The following is a 24,061-nucleotide window of genomic DNA, read 5'->3' on the forward strand; positions in this document are numbered from 1 at the left end:
CATCTATATGTAGTAAAGAAAAGTTGTCTTTAAGGCTAAACTTGTTTAAATTCCTAAAATTCTTGCATACTCTAATTTTCCTCTTAAGTATTTATTGTGGATATTTAACTACTTTTAGAAAACTAGCATTCTAATGTTTCTTAATTTTTATCTTGACTTTGATAAAAATACCTGGGTAGGTTATTCTAAACTTTTGTTTGACTAATTTGCAACTTTCTATAAGTGATATCCTATATACTTTGATATCTATATTCATACCAGTTTTATCCTTGTAACATGCAAAAACATTTCTATATTCTCGTAGCAGAGCATTTGTATATTTCTACTTACTATTCTATCAATCCTCTCTTGGTTGTGACGCAATTTCTGCTAAAGCTTTATAATGCTTGTAAAAAAAATGACAGCGGGCTGACCTACAATGTTCTTGCTTTTGTTTCCCTAAGAAAGAGGTGTAGAGACTCAATCAATCAAAACATTGTAACTTTTCATGCCTTTCAGAAGATCAAAGTTTGTCATTTATCTTCTTTTTTTTTTATCAAGCCATCATCTTTCAGATCCATCAACAATAATCTAAAATCGATCGTTTCATTGTTGAGAATGTAAGTTGTTTATTTTTAATGAATTTTGTGTTGCGGGGTTGCTTGAATTTTGTTAAAAAAAAAAAAACATAACTTGGTGTATTCAGGATTATTTTTTTTCTTTACTTTGATTTCCAGCAATTAAATCTACTGGAAAGGAGCTTTCTAATCTATTAGAATTACTTAGAACTTTGATTTCTGATATGCAGATTCTGTAAGAGGCTAGGGTTTTGGTTTGAAGTTGGGATTGCTATGTTTTATTTATAAAGGTAGTTTTATACTTGATTAATTTAGAATGTAAAGTGTAAAGAACAAGCAGCAAAATGAAAAAATAAATAAACTATAAAAAGTTTTTTGTAATTATCTAGCAATATTTTAATTATTTTTAAATCCTTTAATCGAGCTGCGCTCCCAAAAAATCAAAAGAAAAAAACACTTGTATTTTATTTCAATTAAGATACAGTTTTCAACAAATGACTTCAGTTGTTCCCTAAATATCACAGGGGATGTTATCTCCATTCTTTCCACCCAAAATGACGGACTTGGTGAATTTTTCCTATTTTCAGATATTCATTAAATTGAACTAAAGTTCAAATGCAAGAAAGGCGGCATATATGCTTTCAAGAGGAAAAAGAAAAAAGAAAAAAAACATAAAGACAATACTGAGGGAGTATATATTAAAAAGAATACAGCAGACAGGAAATTAAAATAAACAAAAATGAAACCTGTTCAAATTACAGCACCCACATCAACTTTAACAGTTCGAAAGCAGAGTTTTTGTTTGACCAAGGGGTATCAACTATAAGATGAATGCATTGTTATTGCTGCTCCTTTAACTTCCTAAAATACAAGACAAAAACCACCTACAAAGTAAACCTATAAATTCACAAGAAGGCAGAAAAATTAAACAGTTCTGACCAGAAGAATAACAATGATGATGTTTGTTTTTGTCTCTTCCTTGAGTAAGCACCAAAATCCTCTATTCTGTAACATGCATCTACAAAACCACAACCATAACTTTGAAAATTTTGCCATCTGGGGGTAAACTATGCAAATTATAAAAAATAGTCAGGAGTTCTGCGTGTGGTATCAGGTTCAATCTGACGAGGTGCTGGGTCAAATTGAAGGAAATTCTGCTCCATATTCTCCCCAATCTCAAGTATTGCAGCCATATTCCCGCAGCGATAGCAGTAATTTGGCGCACTGAACACTGTCACCACGTTCTTGTCCTGCAACAATTTGAAATAGATAATAGTGAAGGTAGAATTTCAGAACTTCATAGCTAAATAAAATAATATTTTCAATCGGGAGCCCCCACAAACCTGGGACCAATTGTATCCTTCCATGACAAGCTGGTGAGCTCTAGAAATGAGAGTGAGCCCATTAGTGTGGTTGAACTGTTGAGAGATATCCTGTCCAAAGGTGTATCCAGCCCCACGAGGAGAAATTCCCCATCCACAACGATCATCCGGATCAGACCAAAGGAGATCACACATTGGACCCTCATGAGGCACCTAATAATGCAATGAGAATAAAGCAGCAAAATCGAATTTGCAGCAATAAGGGAAAGATATATGTGGTAATCAAACCAGCTAGTCATGTATACTACAAGAAACAAAAACAGCTCACAAAGGCTGTGTTTGTCATATAATTGACAAAGTACATACAGTCTCTTCAGTTCTCTTAAATGAATCTGAGCGATGTCTCAATCAGTACAAACTTTCCAAGATATTACTTCAATTAATAAGCTTAATGCTAAATTTCACAAAACTCCACCACCTGTAGATGATGAGGGCAGAAAATTTTACAAACAGAAAGGGGGGAAATAAGCAATATTCACATAAATCAAAACAGTGGAAAAAGATTATATAACTGGTTTTGCCTGTAATCTTCTTATGCTAAGACACATCAGGTAAACCAGTTTGACATGCAAATGAAAAAGGTTTGCAGTCAGAGAATAAGTGATTTGAAAGCAAACAAAACTGAGTTGGCAAGGATGTCATCAAATATCAATCCAATAAAAGTAGCGTGATGAATGCAGGTGTACCTCCTGCATACGGTTCAGGGAACGGATATTATCCAATGTGTCCAAAGATGGGGAAAGACCACCATGCAAGCAGAAGATCTACAAGGTAATAACAAATGGTTATCAGATAAAACCATGGGGCTAATTTAAAACTAAAACCAGGATCAAGCGCATAAACAAGGGTAAGACAATTTTAGAATTTAAACCTGACTCTCAATTAGGGCTGTAAGTGGGAGGTAATCAAAGAGGTCGGTGAAATATTTCCAGACATTAGCATTTCCATATTTCCTCAAGCATTCATCATAAAATCCATACCTGAAGAGAAATAATGAGATATTGATGTGTTGCATATATGATGATGCAATGTAACAAAATGACTAAAACACCAACAACTTCATGGCTTGCATTCGCTTCTCCTCTTTCAAATGGATGTTAATTTAATTAACTGGCTTGTATGCACAAAAAAGATGAAGGAAACAATTGATGAATGTTATCTGCACTAGTACATTTCAATTTGGCATGCGTTTAAATAGGACATTTAAGCAGCACAGTTATTCTTCTATTTCAAAAACTTTTAACTTAACAAAACATGGGTGAGATCCGTGTTTGACAAAGTAACTTGGTGAACAGATCATTTCACCAATGGTGAATAGCATTGCATCAATAATTGGGTGAGCATAAAATGAACAAGACTCTTACACTTGAGTTATTTGACGACTCTCATGATTTCCTCTTAGAATTGTGATCCTATCTCTATATCGAACTTTCAGTGCCACTAAAAGTGTGACAGTCTCCACAGAGTAATATCCTCGATCTGCAAATTCCCCCAAAAAAAGGTAAACATGGTGGTGATCTCCGCAATGTAAAGAACTAAAACAATATAAAAAATTGAGACATATAAGCTTAGCTACCAAAGTTTAGAGCCAAAAAAACTCCACCTAGGTATATTCAGATTGTAAAAGAAACCTCTTCAGGATATTTGGATTATCTAAAACAGCACAAGTACCGCTTTCATTACTCTTAAGCGTTAAGCTATGAGTCCCACAAATAATGGATTATCAGGTGCAAAAGCTCTTGGTTTCTTACAAAAAATAATTAATACACTCAATAATATTCTTATCTTTCATCATTTACACATACTCATTAATATTATTGTTAAACAAGAGAGACGGACCTACGTAGTCGCCCATGAAGAGGTAATTGGTGTCGGGAGCGTTGCCACCGATGCGAAAGAGTTCGACAAGATCATGGAATTGACCATGAATATCACCACAGACAGTTACTGGGCATTTGACAGGCTGAACGTTCCATTCCTCCACAAGGACCGCTCTGGCTTGCTCACACAGTGCTTTCACTTCCGCTTCAGCTAGAGGCTTGCACTGCATCAAGTGCTCGATCTGACGGTCCAGATCCACGTGAGACGGCATCTTTTCTCCAAAGAGACTTTCGATTGATTGAATCGAATAGAGTTTATTTGCGTTTTTTGGGGTGGGGGAATGTTTCAGGTCATCGTCCGGACCGGACGGTACCAGACAGAGATTGGGGATTTTATTTAGAGGTTGCTATTTAGGGTTCAAGCTTTTATTGGGAGAAAACACAGGTAAAAAGATCGGCAGGAATGGGATCTTTTTTCTTTGGTTTTTTCGCAGCTTAGTGTAATAATTTTGTTTCTCTCTTAATGTCGGTCCCTTCTCTCTCTTTCATAATTATTATTTTTTAAATAATTTTTATATTAAAATACGTATTAATAATTTTTTTATTTTAAAAAAATTATTTTTAAAATCAATATATTAAAACGGTTCAAAAAAACATACATAATATATTAAATTTTAATAAAAATTAAAAATTAAAAAAATTAAATTTTTTAAAAATAAAAATTAAACTGCATTCTCATACAGCCCCTTAATGGTGCAATACCGTAAAGTTCAAATTTATTTATTTTTAGTTTGCAGTCGCTTAACTGCTTAACTGTGGAGGTGGAATTTAATTTAATTAATAATTTATTGTAAGTTTTATATGTAAAATAAAATATTAAATCATATAATTTAATTCAATTGTAGGGTTTGGAGTAACTGTAAAATTAAATTGAATTAAACTATTTTGCTTTTAATTCGTGAATCATTTATATTTTTATATTTGTTTTAGTGTAAAAATAGAATTTATAAATTATTTCATGATAAAAACAATGTTTTAAATGCCATGGATTGGTTACTATTAACTCTTAGTTTTCCTCTTTTTGTGGACTAATGTGGAAGAAAAGAAAGAGATGTTAAGAGAAGCCGAAGGATTTTTGAGAGAAAAGAAAGATGAGTATTTTTTGAATAATTATTTTTTATTTGAAATTAGAGGGTTTTTATTTGATTTGTTTTTTCCTATTTTTTATGATTAAATAGAATTTAAACCATATAATAATACATCCAAAACTCTCCCTCTTGGGCATTCATTTCTTAAAAGAATATCTCGTTAAAACCTTACTATGAAAGACTTTAAAAGACAAAAATCCTAAAAGAAAAGCTAGGAAAATCTAATAAGACAAAACCTAGATAAAGAAAAAAGAGAACAATGCACATTTATATCTCCCTCGTATGAGTGTATTAGCATATTGGAGTCCAAGGATGTCAATCTTGTGTGTGAGTTTTTCGAAATATACAGAAAACAATGTTTTATAAACAACTTTGCTAGATTTGTATTTGACTGTATTTAATTAATATTTTTTTGAATTTTCTTATATTATTAATGTGCAGAAAATATTTTTGATGATATTAGTTTGATTTTATCACCATTAATATAACTTTTTTCTATTTGAGTAATGTGGATAACACTATTGTGCTCTCTTTACTTGTTGAAAGACTATATTTTTTCTAAATATATTTAACCAAATATCTCAATTATATATAGTTTTAGCCTATTTAATGAAGTGCTAGTATCTTAATATGATTTGAAGAAGTGATAATAATAGTTTTTTTATTTTTTTGTAAAGCATTAATATATAAAAATACTATTATATATCAAAATTATACTATTTGAGAGTGACCTTTATATAGAACAGGAGAATACCTGATATTTGCATATCCAACAAATTATGAGTTTAAGTTTTTAAATATAATAATTTTATATAAATTATTTTATAAAAATAATGAAATATATATTTAAACATCATTTCAATATCTATATCTTACTGGTGTTGAGTTATATCTTGCTAATAAACTAGTAGAAAATATTATATTTGATCTCATATAGTTAAGATATATTAATGAATCAATTACACTAAAATATAGTACTTCAAGACCATACGTATATGAAAATATCAATGAATATAAGTATCAACTAAAATATATTCTAGATACTTTTAGTTCTTTAAAAACTTTCAAATAATTAACACTATCAAGTAAGTTGTTACAACATTCATAAAACACATGAAGCCATTTAGAAATTAATAAGATAATTAAAATTTTAAATATAATCACATCAACCTTGAAAGAATATACCTTATTAAAATTAATTTCAAGTATGCGTGAGAAACCTTTTTCTATAAGTCATCCTTTAAACCTTAAAAACTCATTATTTTTATTTTATTTTTATATAAATGCTCGCTTAAGTCTTACAAATTTGGCATTGCTTGAAGTTCAGACTATTAATCCATAAGCTTTATGTTTTACTAGTGAATTTAGTTATGTCTAATTTACATCTTTTCACTTTAACCGATTATTTTTATGTTGACTTTCTTGAATGGACTTTGATTTAAGATCCTTATTTTGACTTTTTATTAAATTAGTAGGTATTGTACATGCAAAAATTTGATCTTTTCACTTTAGCCAATTATTTTTATATAGACATTCTTGAACGGACTTTGATTCAAGTTTTCTATTTTGTTTTTTTATCAAATCAATAGCAATTCTATATGCAAATATTTGATCAATAACATTTTCATTTTGGTTATATTCTTTTCCTATAATGATATAACTTATAGAAATTTCTACATTCTTAGTATTTATATTATTTATATTATTTTTATTAGGTACCTAATTCAATACTAGAGTTGTTTCTTCAAATATGTCCACAACTTTTTTTTGTGTTATAACCTCTTTAAAGGTACTAATAATAATATAAATGCAAATTTTTTTATTTTACTGCTTTTTTTCTTTGATTTTTATTTATGGAATTGATAATTTGATCATATTTTTGGCATGCAATGGACTTATTTACTAATATGTTAATAACTTGTTCTTTTACACCTTCAATTTGAGCGGGATCATTTAAAGATGGTGCAAATGATTTAGTCTTTTTTTTTTTAATATTAGCAAATGCATTTAGTAATTGATTTGCAATCCTTTGCAAATGAATAGTTTTCTAAACTTTTGGTTTATATTAATTTGTGCAAAAATCAAAATGATATAGTAATGATGCATCCCATATAAGTTCTTATTTTTCTAGCTTTTTTTTGTCTCCCTTTAATTTTGAAAACATTGCTTCATCATTTTAACAAACAACAAAACATATTAAAAAAGCATTTGTAGTCAATAATTCAAGATATTTAATAATTAACAAGGATTTAAATTCAATATAGATTTCTACTCTTTTTTATTGATTTATTTTTAGATGTTTTTGAGCGATTAGAACATATTACATAACTTAAAATTCTCAAATAGAATATATTTTATTGCTAACCAGAAACTAATTATAATATGAAGTATTCATGATAAGCAGTTGGCTTAGTCCATACTAGCATTGCAACATGTAATATAATAAGTTCTTAAAACAATTTAGTTCTTATAAGTAATGGTTTAATAATTAGTTATAGGCATTTAATTAAAAATATTCAACTATAATTCCAATTAACATGTAATAATCATTAAATGTTTTAGAAGTAGATTCTTATACATTATCAATATGAATTTTTTTTAATTGTATAATCTAGAAAATGTGAATCAAATTACTTGTATAAAAAATCTTGCAAATATAACATTTTAAGTAAATAATAAACAAACACGTGATTGATGTGTAGAGATATATTTTAATATATTAAAATATTAAAATGGTTCACCTGATAGAATAATAGATCCATATGTATCTTATTGAATTCATTTTATAAATGAAGGGAATTCAATTTCAACTTTAGTTAAGGATGACATGGTGGTCATTTTTTTCTTGAGCATAAATAAATAGAATATAAAAATTATTTAACAAAAAAAAGTTTTTTGATCTTTTAATAAGTGTCATTGGAAGTTTCAATAATTCTTCTCATTATTTAGTTTCTGGATGGCACTAAAGTGTAAGATTTTTTGGGTCTAATAAATTTTATTGGATTAATATATGTATAATATAATCTAGAAGAGAATTGTGACAAGTTTTTCACTGCATGCTTTTTGTTTAAGATAACCAACATAATATAAAGAAATGTTATATTTTTATTAGCAGTCTTGATATGATAACCATTATAAAATATATCTTTAGAACTTAATAGATTTGTTTACCATTAATTAGAAAATAATGCATTGTTATATATAATTTTGCTTCTTTGAAACATAATATGTGCTTTTCTATGATCTTTAATTAGATTTGCAATACTAGATATTATAATAACATTTGCTTCAACTAATTTGAAATATGAAAATACCAATATGCCTAACATACCTCTAAAGCCAAGCCTATGATTTTTATTTTTATTTTTATTAGGGATAATAGAGTAGTTACATTGTGCACACCAAAAGGAAATTCTCAAAAAAAACTTGTACCAAAGGTATTTTGTTTTTGCTTTTAAGAGTAATCAATTAATTTCACAATGCAAAAAATTATGGAAAGACTAAAGACTATTTTACCCTTAAAAGACAACACTGTGTGATTTTTTTAAAGTCAATTCAGTTTATTATTACAATTCATAGTAAATCAAAGCTAATGTAGAATGATTTCTCCACATGATTTAGGTTTTGTAATGAACAAATAAAATGTTGAAATTCTCCTAGTTTGGATGAGAAGATACTACAGGAAGACACGTATTGAACATAAATTCTTAACTTATGGTTTAAATTGATATAATTAGAGATATAATAATTTAATAAAAATGATATAAAGAGGAGATAATGAACTATTAAAGCTTTTTTTCCCATTCTAGCTTTGTACTTTTTTTAAAAAAAAGAAATATTCTTCATTTTGAATCATTACAAAATAGAAAAATTGGAAAAGAAGGGTTAATTGGATGAGTATGGAAATCATTCAACATTTTGCTTTTCCAATTCTTCTTTTTTATCCCATATTATACTATAGAAATATTCTATCATATAGTATTTATATAAAAAAAATACTAAAGGAGAAGGCATATTCATTATGGCTATAGAATTATGTTACTCTTCATTACAATAGTGAAATGACATTTATAGCTTTAATAAAAAAAAAATGGTTTGCCTTTAATTCAAGGGCATTTTGGTATTTTTTACATGGCAAATTAGTCATTAATGGTTTGTTTGAGGGTATTTTTGTATTTTCAATATTGTAATAAAAAGTAAAATAACAAAAATAGCCTGAGGAGTAAAAAAACCAATAATTTCAAGTAAGGGTATATAGGTATTTTCTATTTTTAATGCATGGTAGAATTACTCATGTACTCCTACATCTAATAAATTTAATTCATTAGGGTCAGGGATAATAAGGTCTTTTACTCTCGGTTTTTTGCTAATTGTCGGTTTGTTGAGTGTAGTGGTGTAATTTAATATTAAAATAATATTTTTTTTATTTTGAAAAAGTTGATGGCGCTTGTACAGCATGCGCCAACTCGTTATGTATTTTGGGTGGCACTTGCAACGATTCACAGTGGTAAAAATTATCTTTTTGTTGAATCATTTGATGCCTTGCTATATCCTTTTCCATAACTAGTGGCCTGTGGAGTCAAAAAGTGGCTGATTTTTCATTGATGATTCTTTTTTTTCCACTCATTTCTCTCTCACCCTGAAAAAAGCAATATGGTCCTCATTATTATAGGTATTTTAAATTCAGTCATTTTAATTTCTATTTTAGCAATTTTGTTATTTTTCCTATTGTGAAAGGTTTTTTTGGTTTTCAATTTAACCATTGGTTTCTAATTTGTATATATAATATGTTTCGATTCGGTCCTTTTTCTTTAGATTTTTTATTTTATTTGTCATTTTGTCAAAGTTTTTATTACTTCTAGTTCAAGTTAAGTTTATGATTTTTTTTTCAATGATAATAATAAGGACTTCAATTTGATCCCTCTTCTTTTTATTTCTTATTGTTTTCTTTGGCTTTTTTGTTAAAAAATTTATTGTTTTTAATTTTATCCTTCAAATTAAGTTGAAGGTTTTTATTTTTTTCAATAATAATAATAATAATAATAATAGTTATGAAAATAATGTAATACTAGCAATAATAATAGTAGTGGTGATAAAAATAATAATAGTAATAATATTATTGATGATTGTGGTGGTGGTTATGAAAATAATGATCATAATAGTGGTGGTAGTGATAAAAATAGTGATAGTAATAAAAATAATAACAATAATAATAGTGATCGTGATATTTTGTTATGATGGTAATAGTGGTGATAATAAAAATAATAGTAGTATTAGTAATGATGGTGATGACGATGATGATACTAAAAATTATATTAATAGTGATGATAATGGTGGTAATAGTAATAATAATAGTAGTGTGTTATAATGATAATAATAGTGGTAGTAATAATAATTGAAATAATATTGGTAATAATAATAAAGTTATGGTTATAATAATAATAATAATAATAATAATAATATGAGGGTGATGAAGAAGAAAAAAAATGGTGATGATAATCAAAATATTATTAATATTAGTTGTGATAATTGTCATAATAATAATAGTGATAATGATAGTGGTAATGGTTATAAAAATAGTAGTAATAATAATAGTAGTAGTAGTAAAATTTCTAAAAAATAATTATTATTATTATATTACTTATTAATAATACTAGCAGTAGTTTTAATCTTATTATTTTAATTATTATTATTTTAAATCCTTTTGTATTATTGAGTTTTTTAAAAAAAATTATACATTAATATTTAATTTATTAAAAATTAGACTTCAAGATTTTTTTTAGATTGTGTGTTTCAGGTTTAATAACTCAAGTTAAAATTTAAAAAATTGACACAATTGTTTTTTTTTTTAAATTATAATTCTCTTTATTTTTTTATTGGGTTATTCCAATCATATAATATGGGCAACAAATTTAGTGGAATATCCTATATTAGCTTAATTCTAATTAGCATTGTTATATATTTTTCGTGACTAGTTTTTTATGTTATTTTTTAACCTTATCTTAATACCTAAATATTTTTTTGTACAAAAAAATAATTTGACCTGCAATGAAACTCTAAAACCAAGGCTAGTAAAAAAAACTAAAATGACATAATTTTTATTGTTAAAAAATCACTATATACAAACTCATTTTTACCATTCATTTGCTATATTTTTATATTTTTTTTACATTTTAGTCCTTTTAATTTGCACACTTTACAATTTAGTCATTTAAGTCATTTTTCTTCATGTTTCAGTCCTTGAATATTTAAAAAAGATAATTGTTATAAAAAGGTGAAGAGAGAGAAAGATTTTGAGCACATATTATGGCATCGAAAAACAATAATATTGTTGTCTATGTGTTTGTCTTTGCAAGGGTGGTTCCATAGATGTGATTTTAGGTATTTAATCATGTTAGAAAAGTGTAAGTGCGCGTGCTCTGAAAGTTTGTTTTATATTTATTTTTTATTTTTTATTTTATTTTTTTATTTTAAAATATTTTTTCATTAAGATTATTAAAATAAAATTTTAAAAATAATCCAATTAAGATATTTGATCTTTTTATGGTAATGTTGTCAATTAATTTATATAAAAAAATGTAAATTTATTATAAACTACTTATGAATACTCAATAAGAATGATTTTTTAAAATTTTTATATATTTTTCTCAAAGTAAGTACTCTTTTATTTTTTTATACTACTGTGTCACAATTATCATAAAATGATTTTTTTTGTTTTTAATAAAAAAACATTTTTCATACTATGCCAAGCTTTTTATTTAAAAAACCATTCTTCTTTTGCTATAAAAATAAAATAAATAAGGGATGGGGGTTTTGACTAAAGAAATATATATTTTTTCTTATTCATTTAAATTCTTGCAAATATTTACTTTAATGGGGTTAGACTTTCATTCCAACAATCATACTACTTATAAAAAATAAGTGTTTTTGTTAAAACAAAACATTTATAAGAAAATTAAAATTTATTCCTTTATAATTTAAATTGTTAAAATTATTTATTTTAATTATTATATAATTAAGTAAAAATAAATTTTAATAAATATCTCGTAGCAACATATAGTCACATGACTAATGTTTTTAGGAATGATAATTTAATTTGAACTTGATAAATACCAACCCGACTAACTCGAATGGATATGAATTTTTTAGACCCAATGAATAATGGGTAGGTGTGATTATATCAAACCCGACCCGAAACTCACCCAAACCTAATGCAAAATATATATTTATATTATATAAATATATTTGTATAATATTTAGATATTTTTAATACTATATGATATATATATATATACACACACATACTTTAATATTGATATAAAACAAACACACACATATATTAACTATTTTATTTTTTATTGATCAATAAAATATAGTATAAAATAGATATTGTATAAAATAGATATTCATTGAATACCCAATAAATAATTTATAAATATCTAAATTTTGTACATAATAAATAAAATATAAATATAAAAAATCCAACCCACGTATACCCTCTGTGTCCTCTATATTTCATTCGTCTAATCCAATGCAAAACTTTTATTGAATTATTAACGATCCTACTCTAGTCTTCATAAAAGAAAAAAAAATGTCATACAAAGGGCGGTGTAGTGCAAACACACACGGGAAAGGCTTATGTAACTTCCATGCATAAATAAATAAAAAACAATAATTCGATTAAAAAAGTGGTGCAAAATAATAATGTGGAGAAGTGGGCCTCAACAAAGGGCCAGGAGTTGCTTATTACAAAAATAAAATAAAATAAAATGAACTCATTCTTTAAGTACTCGTAAGATAGAATATTGTAAATTAAAGCAGTTTAAAAATAAAACCCACCTGAACTAAAAAATTAGCTAAGTACACAATTGAGGAAAAAATAGTTCATTTGTTTTTTTGTTGCAATATAAATATTGATTTGCCTTTAAAAACACAAAATTTTTACATTTGAATTTATTTTTTTTGTTGCAATATAAATATTGATTTACCTTTAAAAACACAAAATTTTTACATTTGAGTGGGGAATTTTTTTAAAAAAAAATAAATAGTGAAGTTATAGTCATACTAGTGGGAGGGAATAAAAAATATACATGTATTGAAAAGTATCCCATCTTTTTTTTTTTCAAAACAATGAAAATACGACATTATCTTTAAATTTTGGAGAGAGAAAAGGCTGCATGTAATGGTATTTTGTTATTTTAATATAGTTTTTTTGTAAATATTAGATAAGATCAGAGGTAATTGGATATTTTTATACAGATAAATTATTATTTATATTTAAAAATAATTGTTACTTGTAGTACCAAAACAGCACCAAACACCCCGTTCTAGAAGCGGCGTCCGATGCACCTTGCCACCCCAAGCACAATGACGAGACGTGTGTGCCAAGTCAACATGCAGAGAAGCTTCGACCAGGGGTTTTCCCTGTAGCACTCCAAACTTTTAAGGTAAAATTCATACAATCATCAAGTTAAAACTGAGAAAAAAAATCTTGGGAAGTTGTTAATTAATCATTGTAATTGCATTCATATATTAACATAATGCAAATTAGTCAAGATATTGAGATTGAGAATGATCACTTTTCTTTTTCCCCTTCCTTTCTTCTTCTAATCCTTCTATTACAAAGAAAACGAGTCAAAAGATTGAAAACAACCACTTTTCTTCTTCTCTATCCTTCCTTCTAACCCTTCCTTTCCCTCTAGTAATTCTTTAGGTTTTCTCAAAGTTTTCTTTCTAAATTTTGCTTGAAATGCTCTTAGCTCATTTACTCTCACTTTTTTTTGGATTTCAAGGATGAATTTTTAAGGTTTCCTCTTAAATGTTTTTTTCTCTTTCTTCCTCTCCTTTGCCATCCATTACTCTAGGAATTCTAGAGATTTCTTTTTATTTATAATTATGTTCTTTTCTTATTTGCATCTTACCCCCTTTTACTTTAGTTATTTGCACCCTAATCCTTCATGTTTTCCTTAATTCTCTTTTAACCCTTCATATTTACTTCTATTTCCACATTGACCCCACCATTCCTTTTATTAAAACATTAACCCCACTACTTCTCTTTCTCTTTATTAACTCATTACTCTTTTATTATTATTTTTAATTTCACCTCTCCTATTAAATAATTTCTCTTTTAATCTAATTAATTTGATCATTACATATCCATTGTATTTTATTTTATTTTACTAAATTAAGATATAATTATTTTATATGAGGGTTTACATTCCCTCTCTCCATCTTTCTTCTCTCTCCTCCTAGAAAGTCATGCCACCCATTGTGATAAAAGAAGAAGAAAGTTTGGCTATTTGTTTGTCAAGTTAAATTAGGTCTCATTCTTTTAATTATAATGTTTTCTGCATTGAACCATTTACTAAGTTAATTTTTTTTCAATTTCATTCCTTTACAATTGATTTTTATATCAGATTCGATCCTCATTCTTTTAATTATAGTGTATTTGGTCTTAAATCATTTATCATGTTATTTGTTTTCAAATTCATCCCTTTGCATTTGGTTTTTATATGAGATCTGGTCCTCATTCTTTTAATTGTTATATATTTGATCTTGAATCATTTATTGAATTGATTTGTCTTTAAATTTTATCCCTTGATATTTTATTTTTATATCAAATATGATCCTTATTTTCTTATTGTTGTTTTTAGTTGTTCTTATCTTTGTTCTAAATTGAAATTGTTTTTCAATTTCATCTCCTATGATTTGATTTGATTTTTTTGTCAAATTTGGTTATCTTTCTTTTTAAATTGATATTTTTTAAATTATTATTTTTTATTTATTTTTTCAATTTTATCCTTAATTATTTTGGTTGGTTATGAATTTTATATTGTTATTTTTCAGGTTAGATTTTTATGTTATCATTCAGTCTCATAATCAGTATTATAAATTTTTAAAGGTTGGATTGAGTTAACTTTATTTATTTTTCATTATTTTAAAAAAAATTCATTCATTATCACTGAGTTAATTGAAAATTAGTATTCTTTTAATTTTACCCTTCAATTTAAGATTTTTTTTCCTCTCAATTTTTTTTTTAAAACAAGGACCTTATTCTCTTAAGTACTATTTCTTTATTCTTCAATTTTTATTTTTATTTCATAATTGACATTTTAATTATTGGGATTTGATCTCCTAAGTTTTTTCTCATTGTTTATAAGCTCTACCTAGGAGTCAATTTAGGATAATAATAAAGTCAAGGGTCAAGCAGGTTGACTCGAGTTAACATAAGCCAACCAAAATCTTTTGTTTTATAAAAAAAATCAAAATGATACCATTTTTAAAAGGAAAAAAAAAAGAAAATAGTTGATGGGTTTTTTACTAGATTTTCCTCAAGCTAACTGAAATATAGGTCAACTTGAGTTTTTAACAATCTTACACTTGATTAATTCTCCTCCAATTTATTTTGAAACTTGGCTTGGTCATAAGTCAAAATATCAGGTTGAGCCAAGTTTTAAAATAGTTTCTTTTAAAGTTTTTTTTATTCTTTTTTATTTTATCTTTTAAAATTCAATTATTTTTAAAATTAAATTTTATTTTTTTCATTCTATTTGATTATCTTGTCCGTATAATCCTACTTCCAGTAAGTTTTGACAACCTCACTTAATTTTACTAGTACTTTATTTTTAGTATTTTTTTATTAGTTTTTTTTTCTAATTTCATCATTCTATATTTTAATTTCTAAAAATTGACAATTATTATTTTTTTAGTGTTTTTTTCTATAATATCAGGTCATAGGTTTTTCTTGCTTTTTAAAATATAATGACAACACTTGAGCAAAATTTTTTTGCATTGCAAAATATTTTATTTGTCCCATAATAAAAACACTGATTATTTATCTACGACTATCCAATCTTGCATATTTTACCAATTTCACTACTATCGCTTTTCATTAAAAAACTACTACCATTATCATCAACAATCTGAATGAGATTCAAAGTCTAAGAGACCTTCAAGTCTATGTACCCTTCCCTCATATCCCAAGACCATTAAAAATTGAATCTTTCAATTCATCTTTTTAATCATATTATGATAAAAATAATTACTTTTTGTTACATTCATGACTAATTCTTACTTGGGTTTTTATCATATGATACAATTTAGAAGGCTTTGTTCAGAAACTCAGTTTAAATCTAGCCAGAGGTTATGTGTTTATATTACTTGTAGTTCTCAAGTTAATATTTTAAATTGTTGTCTCCAATTCTAAAAAATCCAACCAATAGTAGCTGTCTTTCTATGTATTATATTTTTTTATTATTATTATTTTAATTTCTTAAAATGGTCAGTTTAAGCAGAATAGTAGAAGAAACAATATTTTCTTGGTTTGATGCTTTATCTATGTGAATCTCTCTTGTAAACCAAATTTTTTCGAGTTGCTAAGATTTGCTTCCTCCTAACATTTGTTCTGAGCTGCTCTTGTGAGTGTGAACTTGTTATATGTTTTCTTGAACTCTAGATGAATTTTTTTTTTAATTCGGGTAAATAAAATAGAGTAATTTCTTGTATTATATCTTTTTTATATATAAATAATCATTTATTAGAATATATTCACCTTTTCTATCCTATTAACTAGTGTGATTTTTTTTATTTGATAGATTTTTTATTTTTATTTTATATAACAAGAACATATTATAAACTTCACCTTTATTTCTAAGCAGGTAAAGTTTTGTATATCTTTAAAAATCATCTATGAAGATCACATAATATTTCTTGCTTTCTCTAGTCATAATTTATTTTAAATCTCCTAAATTTGTATGTATTAAGCTAAGTAATTCAGTTTATGTTTTAACATATACACATATTTTTTTAGTAATTTAGCTTGAACACATATTTCATTTTTATGTATAAATGAAGAATTTAATTTAGAAATTAAACCAAAAAAAATTATTTTTTTAAATAAAATAAAGTCATGCATCCTTGACTACACCCCCCATGGAAGGAGTCAGCGACGAAGTTGCAAGGTCTCAAGTAACATAGTACCAGGATTTGGGTATTATTCTGGACAGTTTTAGGGGAGAGGGATCCCTTTTGAACCTCTTCTAGAGGAGAGCTGCAGCTATTAACTAGGTTATGCTTGTGCTATGAGATTTGGGGCATTGCTTTTGGTCTGCAATAGAATTACTGAATCCACTTGTGTGGCTATTAAAGCAGTTGTCACCATTTTAACTTAGCGTGCATATCTGGCTATATTCTTCTATTCTTCTGCTAATGAGTTGGATTGAACTTTCTAGTAGCATGATTAGCGGACGTTTTACAGAATGCAGATTTGACTATGGACTTTGAAACCACGCATCAATTTTCTTCAAAGCCTTCAAGAAATTAATTTTGGTGGCCTGTAACATGACATGGATTTCATGCTGCTGCTATTGGAATAGGATTAAACGTTCTGATATGCCATCAATGAGAAGCCATGGTTAGTTGTCCAATGAACATGATATCCGATCCTTAGAAATGGTGCTTGATGTGAAATGGGTAGGCATGATCTGAATTTGCCAAGTGAGATGCTGGAAATCTGCATTGGATTAGAGATAACCATCTTTCACGATGCTTGTTTTTTCGAAGTTGTTTGACGTACTTGCTGCTGTATAAAATGGAAGTAAATGGAATCCTTACATGTAGTGTTGGTCATTTTTAAAAAGTCTGATCACATTTACGCTTGCACTTGGAGTCAGTTGTCCTTCTGGAATCCCAAATTGGAGGGCCTGAAGTCTTTTATTCAGCTATCTCTGAAGCAGCCGAGGGGGAAAAAAAAAATGAAAGTGTTGCACCTTGTTTCATGATCGTCGCCAGAAAACAAAAGGTCTCCCAAAGCCATTTAAGAAAGAGTAGACAGATATCTAAGAATGCAACTACTCCAACCACTAAGTTCCCAACAATCGACATCAAGAACGAGGACCACAGTGGAACAACTACTAAAATGACCAGATCCCATTGGCTTAAGTGTTGCACATTACGTTTTCGGAAGAAAATTTTGGCTCAAGAACAATCCTTTTACCCCGTATTTATACTTCCTCTTCAGGATGGGTGCAAGGAAATCACTTTGATTATATGTTATTTCATTGTCATTGACCATTTCAATTCTCTTTAAAAATATCTCAGCTCCAGCCTTTCCATTCTATACCATTTCTTTCGCCATCTCGCCAACTCGCGCCACAAGTCAATCAACTGCACCGATTTTTCTTGGTCATGATCAACTTGCACATATTAGGGGCTAAGATTGTTAATGGGGTTCTGAAAGAGATAAAAGAGCAACATGTAAAGACCAGTGATCTCTGAATATTACTGTATCCGCTCACTCACTTTCCAATCTCCAGCCTGCCTACTGTTTTTGCAACCGCCATGATCTCTATGCCACCATTTCACTTGCTCTGTACCCTGATAGGGTTGTTGCTTCTTCCCTTGCATATCAATTCAGCTGATCCAGATCTCCTGCAGGACTTCTGTGTTGCAGACTTAAAAGCCCCCCTGTCTGTAAATGGCTTCCCTTGTAAACCTGAGGCAAAAGTAACTTCAGATGATTTTTTCTTTGATGGGTTAAGCAAAGAGGGAAACACAACAAACATATTTGGTTGGTCTGTCACTGCAGCAAATGTCCTTGCCTTTCCCGGCCTCAATTCTCTTGGAATTTCCATGAACCGAGTAGACTTCGCCCCCGGCGGACTGAACCCACCTCACTCACATCCTCGTGCAACTGAGACTGGTGTGGTCATTGAAGGGAAGCTACTTGTAGGATTTGTGACAACTAGCAATGTGTTTCATTCCAAAGTATTGACTGTTGGGCAGATGTTTGTTGTTCCTAAGGGTCTTGTTCACTTTCAGCTAAATGTTGGGGAAAGGAAGGCCCTCCTTTTTACAGCTTTCAACAGTCACTTGCCTGGGTCAGCCGTCGTCCCAACAACTCTCTTTGCTTCAAGACCTTCAATTCCCGATGACGTGTTAACCAAGGCCTTCCAAGTAGGCAATGATGTAATCGACAACATAAAATCCAAGTTTAGTTCTTGAGCGTTCTCGCATATTTACGAGGTGATCCTTGTGCTTGTCTCTGCTCCTTTCCCATACCCTTCACAACTAAATTATCAGATTGAGGTTATTGTTCCCATGTTCTGTTAATCCTTATTACCTTCTTTGTTTCTTTCACTTGTCCTTTCAATTTTCGTTTTTCCTTCTGCTAGGTTTTAGAGTAATAACAAAAACATGCGATGCATTTGTATATCAGTTGTCCTTCGCCACAATCACCCAATTCAAAACATGGATTTTGCACCTTAACAAGCATACTCCGACAACAAGGTAGAAGAGTTATAAATTAGAAGCACAATCCTTTTGGTACGGTTATCTGAACTCGCTCTAGGAGATTCCGTTTAGATACACATCCGTAAAGGCAAATTCAGTCAGATGATACGATGCAATTAAAGATCAGATGTATTTTCTACAAATGAGATGAGTAAACACATTTATGCACGGGGAAGCCAGTAACAAATTTCCCCTAAAGAAACTAAATAAATCTAGCTCCTTGATTACGTTGCTCTTTCGAAACTTCCACCAACCTGCATATGTAGCCATTCGGATTGGGATCCTTGAACATATTCTCTTGTTGGTTGTGGGCCAGATATCATTCCAGTAGCTACAAATGGCTGTGCCCCAAGCTACAACAAGCAATCGAGTGGTTGAACAAATCACACGACAGAGAAAACTAACAGAAATATTTACTGGTACAGCTATACTCTCCTCGTGAGAAAACAAACACTCCTTGTTTATAAAGGCAAGCCGCATTCAAACTACGTTTATATGTAAATGCTCTATGGTAATGAACATATGAATCAACTATATAAAAGCAGGAGAGCACAATCCCCACCCCACCCCTCCCTCCTTCCCCAAACAGACACCCATGGGGGGTGGGGGTGGGCTGGAATGATGAAAAACCAAACAGAAGTAATGGAGTCCCTTGACTGGATTACGAATACACCATAGAATACATTTGTTTGCTTGTTCAAAAACATGAGCAATTGTTAATATGACATGAGATTGACAGCAAGAAGCCTCTCTTGAGGTTAATATTGCTCTCACTACGAGAAACCTTTGGCTGCTTTTTGCGTGCCCATGTGTAAAACTGTCAACCTACATGCAAAACTGGGGCAACAGCTGTTGGAATTCAGTATTTCTTTAGGGCAATTTTCCTAATTGCACCAAACACAAAACTTTATTACAGATCCTGGTTCTTAGATATCAGAAATACTGAATAATACAAGATGTTAGCTTGTTCACATTCAGTGCAAGCTACCACATGTTGGGCACAGTGGAAGCATTGCCTAACAATCAGAATTCTTGGCAGCCTTTCAAAACCACTACACAGAGAGACCTTTAATTGAGATTTTAAAACAAAGCAGTTTGTCTTTAATCCGTAGGCTCTTCCCTCCTCGAAACAACAATCTTAACCAAGAGATGAAAGACAAATCAGCTAGCAAGTATTTAAAATTGCAATGGTGCAATCTGGGTCAATAGCCAAGACAAGTGCTCACCACTTAACTTTCCACCCTGGCGGTATCAATATCACATTTATTTTCTTGGTGGTCATAGTTATTACACGGGAATCAACAATAGCAAAGCAATCGTAAGAAAGATGCCAGAAACTACCCCCATACTATGATAAATAAATTATATGATGATGTATGACTCAAGTGCTCAATCAAGTTATGTCAACTTACATCTTTTGGATGAAGGTGTTCAGTCATGGGGCTAGTGTTCATCCTTGAATTTACTGCTTCTAGCTTCATTGAGAGGAACTATAAAATCAAATTAAAAAAGAATAGATCCAAGTTCAACTTCAACAGAGCATAAAGAAAACAAATGGTCTTGAAATGGCAATAAGCATTATAAGATAGGGATACTACCTCAACCTGACATTGGAGTGACTGGATATAATTAATTATCTCATCAAGGACAAGTGCTTTGCCGATAACCTAGTTACAAGAATAAAACATACATATATTGCGTTAGGAAATTATTGTGATTTAGATGACACTGAATTAGGAACTTAGGTTGACACCTCGGATACTCCATATTGTCGGTTAGGAGATAGCTAAATTACAAGGGACCCAGTATGGAACACAGCAAAGACAAGTCAACAGGTTCATCCTAAGTCTACCTAGACCCTTTCTTTAATATTGTTGTTTGAAAAAAAATTCCAGGACTAGTAAAACGACTAAGAGAAGACCAGCAAGACAATTGAGCACCTTATTACATCCAGGGACCAGATCTTGGAGTATGTTCATCCTCTCACTGATCTTTTCTCTCCGAGCCTGTCAAAAGCAAGTCTACAGTAAGCAACAGGTTTCAAAAATGATAACCATTCAAACGTCTGAAGGCTCAAACAGATAAACAAGTCCGCAACGGTCTAGCAAAATGATTTTAATTTCATATCAACCTGAATACATTTTATACGAAGAACATGAAAGTCCTGGTTCATTCTTTTTCAAATTGAGAAACGATTTAAAAATTGGCAAATTTAAGAGGGCGGAAGCAAATTACTCTCTCCGCTAAACTGTGGCTATCAGTCGCTTGGCCCCTTCTTGCTCTGACATGAATATAATCTTGCTTAGGCAGCTCTGATGGTTTACTGCTTTGTTCAGCTTTCTTGTTATTAGCAGCAGAACTTGCTTCAGTTTCAGCTCTTGAATCGTTGTTTTCACTCCTTGATCCCGATATTTTCCTCCGCTTACCATTTGAATCATTCTATCACGAATACAAAGAAAAGAAAGGTAATAGCGTGCATCATTTTCAATTCAAGGAAAAATTCATTTATATCTCCTAACCTAACATCTTAAGTCCAAAAAGGCTGAAAATTTCAATCCATAAATAACAACCCTAAACTCCATTCAAAGGTTTATAATTGCAAAGCAAGTAAATAGAAGAAAATTCAATTCCCATTTAACAGAACCCAAACTCAAAACTCAACTTTTTTCAAGAGCTATTATATTCAGTTTATACATATAAAGAGTGGCAATCTAAGAAAAAGTCCCTTTAAACATTTTCATCAGCAAAAAAAAAAAGTCAGAACATTTATCATTTCAGGCTTAAACTAACCATTCCAGCTAGAAAAAAGAAAAGAAAAAAATCCAGCCTTTCGAGAAACCAAACGAAAGGAATAAAAAGAAACTGAAGTAGAAACAAACCAAATCATTGGCGCTAGTGGTGGTAGAAACCATTTTGGACGAGTCATCCTTCTCGGAACTGAAATCTCTGGTCTTCCTAATCCTAGTTCCATTTCCACTACTCTGATCTGTCAAAGTGGATTCCTCAAGGGACCCATCTGGGTCGGCCAAATTATCCATCCGGAGGCCCAAACGAGTGGAAGAAGGAGGAGGAGGTGGGAAAGGCCAAATCTCATTTAATGTGTAGGAAGATGGGTTCGCCGCAGAGAAGGAGGTCTCGTTTATCAATGGAGGATCCATAATGGATGGGATTGGATTGGATTCACTAGAGAGAAGACAGCGTGTACCTGTGAACTATAAGTTTACGCTTCCTCAATGTCAGACTGGGAGTGAGAGCGGGTTTTTTTATTTTTTCCCCGGTGCTTCGGAGAGAGAGAGAGACTGAGCTAGAGTGATTGTTTTTTAACTATATATGCGCAGTATGCTCCCTCTGCATCTTATCCCTGTCTGCATTTATCGAGTCTTTAACCTCCTCCTCCTCCTCCTCATCATCATCATCATATTATTATTATTATTATTATTATTGTTACTGCTCTGCTAATTATTTTATTAAAAAAACTAAAAGTTTCTGAGATTTTATGCTTCCTAATCCACAGTAATTTTTTTAAAAAAAATTTTAAGTTATTTTACTTTTTTTAATTTTATCCTTGAGTTAATGTGGAATTAAAATTGGTGATTTATTTTGCTAGTTTGATAGACATCAAACTAGAATGCTAGTTAATATGGAATTAAAATTGAATTGAAAAAGTCTAGTTAATGTTGGGAAAATAGAATTTAATTTAATTTATTTAAAATAATTAAAATTTAGGGATTGTATTAGAAAATAAAGTAAATGTTCAACTTTTTTTGTTTTTGAAAAATCAATGACTAAATTTTTAACTTTTTTTTTCACTTAACTTTTTTTTTCAATTTACTCCTTTTGATATTGTTGATGTGGATTTGAATTTGATAGGATGTTTTATTTTTCTTGATTTTGAGTTTAAAAAAAAAATTATAAAATTCAATCGATGCTCGTTTAAGAAGGTAAAGTATAATTTTATTAATTTAAAATAATTAAATATTTAATGACTAAGTTTGAAATTAAAATAAATATTAACCCCTTTTTTTCCCGCAAAGCTATGGATTGAAGTGGAGAATTGGAGGTAGCGTGAGTGTGTATATATATATATATAAAGAGAGAGAGATTGGTTAATGCTAAAATTAAAAAAAAATCAATTTTATTTATTCAAAATAATTAAAGCTTTGAGGACACAATTTAAAACTAAAACAAATATTCAACCTTTTTTTTATTAAAATCAGAGATAAAATGTTCAGCCTCTTTTCAATTATTTTTCTTTGTCACCTAATTTTGTTTTTTTTAAATGACCTTTTAAGATATTATTGATATTGAATTGGACTTGATGATCTATTTTATTTGGCTTAGTTTTGGGTTTTTGTGGTGCAACAAGAAAAAAATATGAAAATATTAGATTTGACAAAATAAAATATAATTATACTGATTTGAAATAATTAAATTTTTAAGGATTAAATTTAAATTTAAAATAAATATATAACCCTTAGGAACTGAAATGAAGAATTAACTTATGTATGTCACACGCGCGCTAGCGTGTGAGGGATGCTGATGCAATATGGTGGTGCAAGTGACCTCCTTTGGGATCCAAGAACGGTCATCCTTGGTATCATCTTAATGTGTGGTCTCAGAACCCTTTTTTGTTTTTTTGTTTTTCTGTCATCTTCTTTCTCTCTTCATTTTCCGCATTGGCCTTCTTTAAAATAATACAGTGGCTTATCTGTTTTTTTAATCAAATTTAATTTTTATTTTTTAATTTTATATTTAATTATTAAATTGGTTGAATAATAAAATTTATAATTTTTTTATTTGTTTTTTATGATGTAATCTTAATTTCACCTGGATCACAGTTTAAAAAGCTAACTTAAATTGAATTT

The 24,061-nt window shown here is 29.3% G+C and overlaps 3 protein-coding genes across 4 annotated transcripts; 1 reads left to right on the forward strand and 2 right to left on the reverse strand.

Moving 5' to 3' along the window:
* Positions 1-1,281: 1,281 nt before the first annotated feature.
* On the reverse strand, positions 1,282-4,264 carry LOC105128620 (serine/threonine-protein phosphatase PP2A catalytic subunit-like). Its single transcript, XM_011030369.1, has 6 exons — positions 3,779-4,264; positions 3,304-3,418; positions 2,811-2,919; positions 2,626-2,703; positions 1,901-2,092; positions 1,282-1,807 (listed from the first exon to the last, which is right to left on the reverse strand). The coding sequence occupies exons 1-6, from the start codon at positions 4,029-4,031 to the stop codon at positions 1,634-1,636; spliced, it is 921 nt and encodes a 306-aa protein (XP_011028671.1). The 5' UTR covers positions 4,032-4,264; the 3' UTR covers positions 1,282-1,633.
* Positions 4,265-17,957: 13,693 nt separating this feature from the next.
* Positions 17,958-19,043, forward strand: LOC105128621 (germin-like protein subfamily T member 2). Its single transcript, XM_011030371.1, has one exon. It carries the CDS (start codon positions 18,246-18,248, stop codon positions 18,906-18,908), a length of 663 nt encoding a protein of 220 aa, XP_011028673.1. The 5' UTR covers positions 17,958-18,245; the 3' UTR covers positions 18,909-19,043.
* Positions 19,044-19,224: 181 nt separating this feature from the next.
* Positions 19,225-22,569, reverse strand: LOC105128622 (basic helix-loop-helix (bHLH) DNA-binding superfamily protein). Of its 2 annotated transcripts, none has more exons than XM_011030372.1 (6): positions 22,076-22,567; positions 21,432-21,635; positions 21,137-21,202; positions 20,795-20,863; positions 20,609-20,686; positions 19,225-19,549 (listed from the first exon to the last, which is right to left on the reverse strand). In XM_011030372.1, the coding sequence occupies exons 1-6, from the start codon at positions 22,352-22,354 to the stop codon at positions 19,421-19,423; spliced, it is 825 nt and encodes a 274-aa protein (XP_011028674.1). In that variant the 5' UTR covers positions 22,355-22,567; the 3' UTR covers positions 19,225-19,420. The 2 variants fall into 2 exon arrangements, with proteins under 2 accessions (XP_011028674.1, XP_011028675.1); XM_011030373.1 differs by lacking the exon at positions 19,225-19,549 and adding an exon at positions 19,687-20,033 and having other exon boundaries at positions 22,076-22,569.
* Positions 22,570-24,061: the final 1,492 nt, after the last annotated feature.

The sequence above is a fragment of the Populus euphratica genome, unplaced genomic scaffold, assembly GCF_000495115.2.
Source record: "Populus euphratica unplaced genomic scaffold, PopEup_1.0 scaffold111.1, whole genome shotgun sequence".
NCBI lineage: Eukaryota > Viridiplantae > Streptophyta > Magnoliopsida > Malpighiales > Salicaceae > Populus > Populus euphratica.

What these genes read in the sequence shown, in the direction of transcription:
- LOC105128620 (XM_011030369.1), bottom strand. Translation starts at nt 4,031, where the DNA reads ATGCCGTCTCACGTGGATCTGGACCGTCAGATCGAGCACTTGATGCAG. An exon ending in AGTCGTCAAATAACTCAAGT is followed by an intron (nt 2,920 to 3,303) that starts GTAAGAGTCTTG and finishes ATTTCTCTTCAG; the next exon opens with GTATGGATTTTATGATGAAT. An exon ending in CAGCCCTAATTGAGAGTCAG is followed by an intron (nt 2,704 to 2,810) that starts GTTTAAATTCTA and finishes ATTACCTTGTAG; the next exon opens with ATCTTCTGCTTGCATGGTGG.
- LOC105128621 (XM_011030371.1), top strand. Translation starts at nt 18,246, where the DNA reads ATGATCTCTATGCCACCATTTCACTTGCTCTGTACCCTGATAGGGTTG.
- LOC105128622 (XM_011030372.1), bottom strand. Translation starts at nt 22,354, where the DNA reads ATGGATCCTCCATTGATAAACGAGACCTCCTTCTCTGCGGCGAACCCA. An exon ending in CCACTAGCGCCAATGATTTG is followed by an intron (nt 21,636 to 22,075) that starts GTTTGTTTCTAC and finishes TATTCGTGATAG; the next exon opens with AATGATTCAAATGGTAAGCG. An exon ending in TGGTCCCTGGATGTAATAAG is followed by an intron (nt 20,864 to 21,136) that starts GTGCTCAATTGT and finishes TCTTGTAACTAG; the next exon opens with GTTATCGGCAAAGCACTTGT.